Source organism: Conger conger, chromosome 13, assembly GCF_963514075.1.
Source record: "Conger conger chromosome 13, fConCon1.1, whole genome shotgun sequence".
NCBI lineage: Eukaryota > Metazoa > Chordata > Actinopteri > Anguilliformes > Congridae > Conger > Conger conger.
This window is the reverse complement of record NC_083772.1, coordinates 25,651,274-25,662,120: the sequence shown is the minus strand read 5'-3', so window position 1 is coordinate 25,662,120 and position 10,847 is coordinate 25,651,274. Positions and strand designations below refer to the sequence as shown.

The 10,847-nt window shown below is 41.1% G+C and overlaps 1 protein-coding gene across 2 annotated transcripts; it reads left to right on the top strand.

The window, feature by feature from the left end:
* Positions 1-388: 388 nt before the first annotated feature.
* clns1a (chloride channel, nucleotide-sensitive, 1A) lies at positions 389-10,656 on the top strand. 2 transcript variants are annotated; one of them, XM_061217201.1, is made up of 7 exons: positions 389-873; positions 1,738-1,874; positions 4,203-4,334; positions 5,679-5,789; positions 6,591-6,764; positions 9,749-9,815; positions 10,341-10,656. In XM_061217201.1, coding segments are annotated over exons 1-7 (741 nt in total). In that variant the 5' UTR covers positions 389-754; the 3' UTR covers positions 10,342-10,656. The 2 variants fall into 2 exon arrangements, with proteins under 2 accessions (XP_061073185.1, XP_061073184.1); XM_061217200.1 differs by lacking the exon at positions 10,341-10,656 and having other exon boundaries at positions 9,749-9,819.
* Positions 10,657-10,847: the final 191 nt, after the last annotated feature.

Genomic DNA, 10,847 nt, shown 5'->3' with positions numbered 1-10,847 from the left:
TACTGTATTGGTCAGGGAACTGGTTGTAGTTTGATTCCCTGCTGGCCTGCTGCTGTTGTAGCCATGGTTAATTGCCTAATCTGAATTTATTTAGTCAATATCCATATGTATAATTGTTTTAAAGGGAACTAATTAACAGCAATGTGTTTCCTATAAACAATTCCAGGACGTGTTCCTTTTTCCGTAAGTATTAACTTATTTTTTTATTAATACCTATGAATTGCTTGAATGGGAGCGGCGGGGAATAGCCTACGATCCCGTTTAAATCCCTTGCTATCAACCCCCAATTCCTCACCCTTTTCATGAGGCGTGCTGTTCGAAGAAACTTGTAGTTATATGTCCACGACCGTAGATGGCGCTAAATTCAGATACGCGATGTTAGATGATCCTGCGTTACTTCTCCTACATGACGGTCAGGGACGGAATGAGGATCTTATTAAAACCGTGTTGCAAGATTATAATTCCGGAAGATTTATCAAACTAACTCGATCATTTCCGTTGCCTTTTCTCTTTTAAACTGAACATATTTTCGGTCCATTGCATACTTTCACGTTAATTCAACCGTGCTGGCGTATATGTGCAATTCCCTGGAGTATACACTTTCAGTCCGAGGCATTGAAATGTAATATAATGGCCCGAGGTCGCTAGATTGGGCGGGGCTTAGGTAGCGGGCTTTGTGAAACAAAACGAGGTCAGCGTCGATTGACAGTTCTCACTCAAGAATACAGCTGGTTTGGTTAGCAAAGGTGAAACGATGGTGTTGCTAAAGAATGTGTCACCTCCCAGTGAAGGCGTTAGGCATCAACAAGCCGAGACCACAGCGGTCTTAGACGGCAAGGGACTTGGAGCGGGCACCCTCTACGTTGCAGAGACGTAAGTATGCCCATGATGCTGTAGCTGCTAGCACTCCTGCTAACGTGTTTTAAGCACTAAGCTAACTTTCATTAGCTAGCTAGCTAAATAACTAACGTTAGCTAGATGTCTATATCAACATGCACAGCAAATTCTTGAAATGATGTAGCTAGCTAGCTAGCTACAGTTTCACTTTTACTGCAAATTAAACGACATAAGTTACTGACATTAGTAAGACCCACCTAAACGGTCCAAAAAGTGGTGAGGTCAGAAAAGCCACGTTTGTCACGTTTTAACCTGCTAATGTTAATTTAGCTAGCTACTTCCGCCAACATTATCTTCCTAAGTTAGCTGGCAAAGTAGCCCATATTTGTCCAATGTAAATAAATTGACTTAGCTAGTTGGTAAGCTAACTTTGTCAACGTAACGTTATCTATCTAGGTTGCTAGGTGTTGGAATTTCGAAAACTAACGTTACAGCTAACTTAGCTAGGTGTCTTAGCTAACGTTAGGTTAACTAGAATGCAGTCATGTTTTGGTTTTTCTGTTGCTGTATAACGTTAGCTAGCTAAATCAGCAAAGACGATATTACTTGAACCTCTCCATAGTTAAGCTAGCTATTCATTTAGCTACCAAAGCTACTCACAGAGTAATGTAAGTTTGCAAGCACTGATTAACTAGCTAACCGTACCAGATCTAGATTAACTAGTTACAGCTAGCTACTGTATCTAGCTAACTTATTGGAGCTTCTGATACTTTGTAAGTTATCTGGCTATAGCGTTATAACTTAGAGTAATATGAGCTGTGTTGTGTTTACTAGAGTGTGGATATAGCTATATAATTGGCTGACTTGATGTGCTGTACTAAGTTGAGTGTCATTTTCTAGTCGCTTATCATGGTTCGATGGTTCTGGAATGGGATTTTCCCTGGAATACCCTTCCATCAGTCTCCATGCCATCTCAAGGGACCTGAGCGCCTACCCACAAGAGCACCTGTATGTGATGGTGAACGCCAAACTGAGTGGTATGTACACGTAACGTTCCCAAATGTATAACGTGCAGCTTCTTTAATTATTTTTGTTGCAGGTTCAGTGACGGGAGAGGGCAGTGTTGTGTAATTGTATGAATGTGAATGAGGTATTGGTTTCAAGGATATTCTTTTTAGCATTTCCCTATGTCCCATACGCCACTATATATAAATACTTTCAGAATTTCATTTATTGAGTTTTCCTGGTGTTTTGAAATAATGGCTACACATAACCATATGTTCTAGAACCATTTGCAACCACATCTATTATCTATCTATAAAATTGTTTACAAACAAAGCTTTCTTTCTCCACAAGCTTGCTTGTTGAGCTGTTATTGTACACATTACTTATAGGTCTCTTGATTGCTTGCCTTGAGTTGGAGGGATTGTGTTTCCTGGCTCTATTGGAGTTTTCCCAGCATGAAGGAGCCAAAGAAACCTTTTATTTTCTTTGAGTGTCTCCCTATCTTCAGCAGGGTCTGATCTCCATGCACAGTCGCCTGCTGTTCGTGGTATTTCACCTTGAGAAAGACACATTGTTTCACTTGGGGCTTTCTGCCAGCTCCCTTTACTTGGATGAGCATTTTTCATTACAGCTCTTTAGCAATTGTGCTTTAAAAAAGTTAGGCAAGGTCCCCCCCCCCTCACTCTTAAGGGTCCACTTTGATTTAAGATCTATGTCTCTCCCACTTGTCCATGTTTGAATAGTTTTGTGAAGTGGTAAAGAAACCATTCAGCACTCAGGCTGGTGCATCACAACAGGTCAGGAGGTGTTGCTTTGTTTCAAGTGCGTTTTATAGGCTGTGGCTACTGGGTAGTGGCTGCAGGAGCTCAGGGGTTTATATATTGGGCACAGACACCAAACATTGAATTAATGGAGTTATATTCAGGCAGTTGTTTAGAGACTGCATTGTAGTTTAAGTGGTTTGGGTATCTGCATATAACTTTTTAGAGTCACTAGTGGAGCCCTGCGTTGGTAAATGCGTCCAGGTCAACAGTGGTGATATTTAATACTAATATTTAAAATGTTAACTTTGGGAAATGGGTATGCTAGTACATAGTTTAATGTTTTGCAAGGCAGACACTTGTATCCAGATGACTTGGTGATTTTGGTGCATATTATACACTTTGCAGACCGATATATATCCTGGAACCTTGCCCAAGGATAAAAAGGTTGTCATCCTTTTGCGTGTACAGTTCTTGAGGCCTGTGCTTTGGACTCAGACAGCCAAAGCTTGATTTACACAGTTCTCCCGGCTTACCATGAGCATTTCTGCACTCATATTGTTGATAAACAAGAGCCCAGCATCTGTTCTGTTGTAATTAAATGTAACTATGCTATATAGTTGGACTGAGAGGTCCAATAAAATCAGTCCTATGACTGTGTAGCATTGGCTTATGTCGGTTTGCTCTGTATATTGTTTTGTGTCTGTATTTTGTCGTGTTATTTTTGAGGCTGTAGTTTTTTCCCTTTTTGTGCAAATAATTTAAATGATAGTACATGGGAAAGATGTTTTGGAAAATTCCATTTTTAGCCTCTTAATTGAAGAAAAACAGTCAGCTCTCAGCTCTTTCTTTCATGTCACAGCTCTGCATTGCGGACTGGCCCCATTTATGGGATGGTTGGTCGAACATCAACAAAAACAATGGAACAAAAACTCCCTTCCACAAAGAAGCGCTCTGTTAGCTTGTTTGTGCCCAATTCACTTCAATGTTAAACATTTTAAGTCTCTCCTTAAATTTCATTGTAAATATCCAAGTCTGATGATGAATGCCAATTCAAACAAGGTGAACAAATTCAAAGATGATATGCATTTCTATTGTATAAGGCCACGGGAAAAATGGTGCCATCAAAACAGGTGCATGTGTCGTCATCTGAAACTTGGTCTGGATTTGAGAAGAGGCTCAAATCTCATGTGAGAGGGTCACTGAGTCCTGGCACGGTGGAGGATCTTATCAGAATCAGCAGCGAGGGACTGAGTCTTGAGGAAGTTAATGTGAAGTAATGTGTTCAAGTAGTTTTAACCAGGGGAAAGGGGGTGGAAAGCCAAACCCATCAGAGCTAGTGTAACCTTGTGGTGCTCAGGACGATTTCTTTAAAGGCGGGTTCTGTACTGTTTCCCATTTCTTCTGCTTTCAGGGCCTTAATGTAGGCCTACTGTGTCATGACATCATACAGGCCTCTGTAAAATGGAGTAAAATGGCTTCACGTGCAATGTCACAGCAAAATGTTGGAAAAAAAGGTTTGTGGCACCAGCACCACCAGTTAAAGAAGTTAGTCTGCCGACCTGGTGCTTGATTTAATAAACTTTAACTATTTTTCAGAGGAATCTGAAATGCAAGAGAAAGATGATGACAATGAAGATGAGGATGATGATGATGAAGAGGACAAGAACAGCGACGATGACTCGGGCCCTATCACAGAGATTCGCTTTGTGCCCAGCGATAAGTCTGCATGTGAGTTTGGTGGAAATGGGCAGTGGTTGCATTATCGGTGCAGGCTTTATTCACACCTTAGCCATCCGTATGAATAAATATCAGCTATTTAGAAAGTGTAGGGGTGAAATGCATGTCAAAAATAGGAATTATTTTATGTATGTGATGCATCTTTGCATGTTTCTATGTTAACTACCGTACTGACACAGAACCTATACATTGCAGAATTTAAAAGCTAATTTTATATTTCATTTGATCTGTTTGTAGTGAAACCATTCACATGTGGTCAAAGTGAGGATTTTATTAAAGGGTACTTTTATACATTTTGATTTCACCATAATTGCAGCACTTATTTATATGTAAATGGTCTTTTATCAAAAGGTTGCATTTGGTCGCTTATCCTTTGCATGCCATGACTTCCTGATGCCTGTGTGACCCATCAACATCAGCAGAAGGAAGTTTTAACATAATCCCTGGTTTAATGCATTTTGAATATTCACTTTCGGCACCAGGGGGAGCTGGTTTCTGTGTTTCAATAAACTTGTATGCTTGTAGAACGCAAGTCTATTGAAGGTGCTGGAATTGTTACAGTTAAGTGATGCCTTGCAGCATCTGTGAGTTCATGAAGTGTGGCAAGGAAATCTAAAAAATCAAACCTTATTTATGGTTAAGTTAATGTGAGGTCCACTTCAAAGTGGTGAGATATTTAGTGTACGATTCCTATTGGGCAACTCTTCTGTTACCAATGTTTTGTGTGACATAGGAACACAACTTTCCTCTTAAACGTGCCATATCTTTTTTCATAACCACGGAGATGTCCGAAGGTAGAACTAGAACGAAAATAATATTCATAAAGATCTCCTATTCAAATGCATATTACATAAAGCAGGGAAACAAGTTTCCAGTTTAAATTCAGAAGCCTGTACATTTGCTTATGTACACTACAATTCCACTGGATGTTCAGTATAACGAGACCAATTCTCTTGTGCCTTGTTTCCTTTTGTTCAATTAACACAGTCTCGATTTTGGAAAAGTTGGAGAATTCTTTGATGCCGAATGTGTATATTCTATCAAAATATGCTTTAAAATGGAGATCATGACTGAATAATTAGATTTCATCTTGGTAATGTTTCATAATATGAAAGGATCGTATATTTACTGTGCCCAACTTGCCTTAATATGTGGACATTGTCAGAGATTAATTCATAATTCTGAAATGGTAATTCCACATGGGATTATTAATTCGGCATTTGATTGCAGGTTTGCGAACACATTTTTTCACGACTACAGTTTACATGAGTAGATGTGTGTTGCTGTCACTGCCCGGTCCGGCTGTAATGAGCCCTTGTCTATGTCCGGCTGCAGTGGAGCCCATGTTCTCCGCCATGTGTGAGTGCCAGGCTCTGCATCCCGACCCTGAGGACGATGACTCCGACAACGACTTCGAGGGTGACGAGTACGATGTGGAGGAAGCTGGTGGGTGCCGTGTCTCAGTTTGACCTCCTCACACTCTGTGACTATAATAGCCGTTTACTGCTTTGGCACGTTGTGTAACTGGATCCACTGGCAGCATTATGACCTCTTTCTCCTAGCCCAGGGATACTTCATTCCCTCAAGGGCATTAGTACTGCTGGTATTCTCTTCTGACTGTTGGGCCTTAGTCCAGTAATGTTGGTGATTGGCCAGAGAGTATCCTTGTCCTAACTTTTGATTCAAAATCATAGGCCCATTCCGTTGTAGTAAAAAAAAAAAAAAAAAAAAGAAGATTGGCGAGTGAGGTATCATAAATCCTAAAATGGAAGGAGTTATCACAGGTTGGTTGATGCTAATTAGTGATTGACTGCTCCGACCTATTCCCTGAACCCTTCACTACCGGACAATGCCTGGACTCGGGTGTGGTTGTCATTATTTGGTCGTAGTGTTTCACACATGCATTGATACATGGGGTTTGAATGTCTAATAAGCTGAAATATAGTCTTGGTTCAAGCATCCCACTGAATTAACTCAAACTAGGACTTGAAATGTCTTTTGAAGTTTCAGCATGCCTTTATCAACACAGGGTGTAGTTCAAACACTGAAAGAAATGTCACACAGACCTTTTGCAGAAGACGAGCACTAAAATAAAAATTCATTAATCAGCCCTTCTCTGGATGTCATTCCGTTAGAATCGCTGAGAATCCTTGGGCAGCATTTTTTTCCTGATGTATACAACCTTGTGCTAAACAGCAAACCTTTCCTAAGACCTTCCTCCATCTATCTGTGCATCTCCTTCCAAAGAGCAAAGCCATGGAGACATCCCCACCTTCTACACCTACGAGGAGGGCTTGTCCCACCTGACGGCGGAAGGCCAGGCCACGCTGAACCGGCTGGAGGGCATGCTCAGCCAGTCCGTAGCGCAGCAGTTCAACATGGCCGGGGTCAGGACAGATGAGGCCTCGGCCGAATTTGAAGGTAGGTACAAGAGTAACCACAATGCATCACATCCACGTTGCACTTTTTTGTGGGACTACAGGGCTTTACAGCCAGGGTACAGCCAACCAGGGAGATACATGGCTGCCATTTTGTGCTTGAGAGATCCGCGCACATCAACTGAGGTGGAGACGAAGGGATTTAGTCACCAGTTATACTGGGGAGTGAGTCAATGAAGGGATATTAGAAACCAGATTGCGAAATGGACTAACTGGAGCCTTATGACCTTTGGAACTGGATGGCTTGGGATCTTTAATTGTCAGTGTGGTAGGACATTGCTCTAGCCTCTCTTCCCCCATGTAGATGCACTCGTGTGAATCTTTGGCTTCAGGCAGCACGATACGCTACATCTGATCTCTGTGGGATTGAGATTCCATTTCAGCCAAGGTCAATGGAATTCACATAGTCCCCACATTGGTGGTGATGAAATGCTGGGAGGGATACATTGGCCTAAATTTACCCCAAACCCTTCAGCTTGGACTCGGAAGCAGAAAAATGTGCCAACCCTGTAAATACTGAATGAGAGCAAAATACTAGTGTTCTTTTGTTCATGCAATAGTTATTAAGTCCATTACAAGTAATAATTTATTGAATTTATGTTTTGCCTTACACACTGATGAGCTGTGAGAGAGTACCTACCGACAGTGGACTGAGGCGGGACAAACCACCAACTTGCAAGAGGGTGTTGGCCGCCCAAGGCTCATTTGATGCACGAGGGCAACCCATCTGCTCTAAACCCGACAGAAGGGCTAATGTGGGGCTTACATTTTTCAGGCATAGAGCAGTTTTAAATTCATATAGTACTTAATTCAATACATGGTACACATTTCCCCCTGGATGACTTTTCAGGCTCACAAATCTTTTCTTACTTTAATTCCTGCCTTCATGGCAATGGCCTCTTTCAGCAGGATAATGCGCCCTGCCACATTGCACAAATTGTTTGGGAATGATTTCAAGGTGTTGCCCCGGCCTCCAAATTACCCAGATCTCGATCAAGTTGATATGTCGGCTGTGCTTGAACAACAAGAGCAATCCATGGCGGCTCCATCTCGTAACTTACCATACTTAAAGGATCTGCTGCTAACATCTCAGTTCCAGATACCACAGGGTAGCTTCAGAGGTCTTGTAGAGTCCAGAGTGTTTTGGGGGCACGCGGAGGACCAACAACATATTAGACAGGTGGTCATATTGTTTTTTTTATCCTGGTATTTACACCCATATGTGTTAAATGACTTGGAACATAGCACTTTTGGTATCAGACCATCCCAGTTTTAGGTGAGCAAAAGTATTGGAACAGAGAGTATTTAAGTAAATGAAAGTAAATAACACTGTAACTGTACCAAGCCTGCATCAAGCCTACGACCCATTGACATCACCAAACTGTTGCATTCTTCTTTTGTGATGCTTTTCCAGGCTTTTACTGCTTTAGACTTCTAAATTCATCCGGCTGCTACCATCATCAGTTACATCATCAATAAAGTTTAGTGAGCCCATTTCAGAAGCAGCCATGCAAGCCCAAGCCATGACAATCTGTCTTTCTCCACACTTTGGCCTATCCATCACTTTGGCAGAGATTAATCTGGGTCTCATCAGTCCATACAACTTTGTTCCAGAACTTTTGTGACTAATCTCTACTTCTTTGCAAATTGCAATCTCGCTTTCCGATTCTTCGTACTGATGAGTGGTTTACATCTTGTGGTATACCTTAAATATTGCTGCTCTCTAAGTCTTCTTTGAATGGTTGATTGAGATACCTTCAACCCTGCCTTGTGGAGATTGTTTGTAATGTCATGTAATGTTTTGGGGGTTTTCTTCTCAGCTCTCACAAAGTTTCTGTCATCAATTGCTGTTTTTTTTCTTGGTCAACCTGTTTGACGTCTGTTGCTGAGTATGTCAGGAGTTTCTTTCTTTTTCAGGACATTATAATTGGTTGTACAAGCTGTCTCCAATGCTTGTGCAATGGCTCTGGTTGATTTCCCATCTTGAAAATGGCTTGTTTTTCCTCCAAAAGACAGCTCTCTGGTCTTCCTGTTAGTTTATCTTCACAGTCTTCTCAGACAAAACCCAAGGTTAAAACCAAGAGTAGACATTCAGAACTATGTATTATTTACCCAGTCAATCTAACGGGACACATCTGGGCAACAAGAAACATCTATGATATGTTTTAAGTTGTTTAACAAATCTAGATAAAAATACCAGGAAATAAGAGCTGAAATTTTGATCTGTCCTCATGTACATATTTTGACCTCTTTTGTCTTCAGTGTATAGCAAAAAAAACCTTGTTGTTCCAATACTTTTGGAGGGGACTGTACCTCAGCAATCTGCTTTTGTCTTTCTTCCATGAAATTGCTTTCTTCCAGAGAAGTTCTATGTACAAGTGTGCTAAATTGGTAGTCAGTTAGTCGCACATCCTCGGAAGATGGCTATATATATTTGCGTTAAAAGATGCAAAAACAGGCCATGGATATGAGTACGCAAGACTAACCTCAAGCCATTTTGTGGCCCAGTTCACAAATGCGTACAGCCCAGTTTTTCATGTAAATGCAAATTAATACAAATAGTTTAAGTTTTCATTTGATCCATCATGTTCCTATTCTAATGTCTTTCCTTGTTTGCATACATGGCTAAATAGAGGTTAAAAGGTGTCCATTCCTTACTTCTTAATATTTATGCATTTAAACCAATGACTCATGTCACTACATGTAGTTGGAGTAAACATAGAATTTGTGGTTACAGCCCAAGTGGTCTTTAGTGGCCCCCAACGCTGGCCAACAGTCATTTTCATTCCTTCTGCTGCTTGTGTATTGTGCAATATGTTTGCTCCTACAGGGCGGTGAATGAGAGCATTGAGTGCTGTGGGGCACTCAGATAACTTTGGTTCCAGTCATTTCTCAGCAAAGCCTGAAATCCACAGTCCTCCATTTGGGGGCTCAGTCTTTTGACCGTAATGTTTGTGCTGACCACAGATGGAATGGAGGTGGACTCTGAATCGACGGTGGCTGGACAGTTTGAAGATGCTGACGTGGAGCACTGGTGAGAACACCATCTCTCCTACCTGCCTGCTTTCACATGGTTTCACATTATTCCTGTGCTTATTGGGGACTCCTCCGTACAGCTTGGTATCCACCAGATCTATCGAAATACCACTCATGCTTCTGAAGTTTCTATCCTGCCATGTAGTGTCAATTCATCTGCTAAATAATAATACATTTGCATTATCTATTTGCATAGAAGAAGCTTTTACACTGGGAAAAGCTCATTTTATTTACACGATCCTTGTTTACACCTGGATATTGATTTGTCCAAGTGAGGTAATGTACTTGTTAGATAGGCATTTTCCAGTGGTTCAGGAGGGGGGGGACTTCAAAGAACCAGGTTCTGTGAACAGTGAAGAATGTATGGCTGGCTGTATGGGACAAATTTCCTGGAGCCCCTACATCCGGTCGAGAATGAACCAGATTTAGGAGTCAAATCAAGTTGAACGAATGCATTTTGTAGTTTTTCTTGCACTCCAGCTCTATGGTCACAAAGCTGTTTGGATTTGGTCATCTCTTGCAGATTGTGGAGAGTGGAGTCTTCAGCAGTTGGAAATGCTCATGACAGGCGGGACAGATTGGCAGTGGATTCTCCCTCTGAGATTTTGGCCAAGGCACTTGACCCCTGAATCTTCCTTACCGGTTTAGAACACATTGAACTTTCACCAGTTGATTGTTCTTTTTGAGCTAATGGACAGCAAGGCCTTTGTCAAATTGTACTTATTTGGAGTAATAAATATTACATTTTGATGTTAGTTTTTTATGGTCAAATGGACATTTTCCTCCCCACAGTGATGTCTTTGTATGAAATCTCTTAAATAAAATAGTTTTTGTATGAAGTCAGTTTGTTTTTATGGGTGGAAATTGCTCCGAATAACCGCATCTGCTAAATGCCTAAATTGTAATGTAAGTTTAAATATTGATTTTTAAATGATTCAAATCTTAAGTACCATGTTTTCCTAAATTTAAAATGGCACCGTGTGCAATTGATCTGTTTTTGTCATCTCTGGGGTTAAAGTGTACATCCGTT

Bases quoted from the DNA above. Each gene is read 5' to 3' on its own strand.
- clns1a (XM_061217200.1), top strand. From the start codon at position 755: ATGGTGTTGCTAAAGAATGTGTCACCTCCCAGTGAAGGCGTTAGGCAT. The intron at 1,875-4,202 runs GTATGTACACGT...ACTATTTTTCAG, and splicing joins GGTGAACGCCAAACTGAGTG to AGGAATCTGAAATGCAAGAG. The intron at 5,790-6,590 runs GTGGGTGCCGTG...CTCCTTCCAAAG, and splicing joins GTACGATGTGGAGGAAGCTG to AGCAAAGCCATGGAGACATC.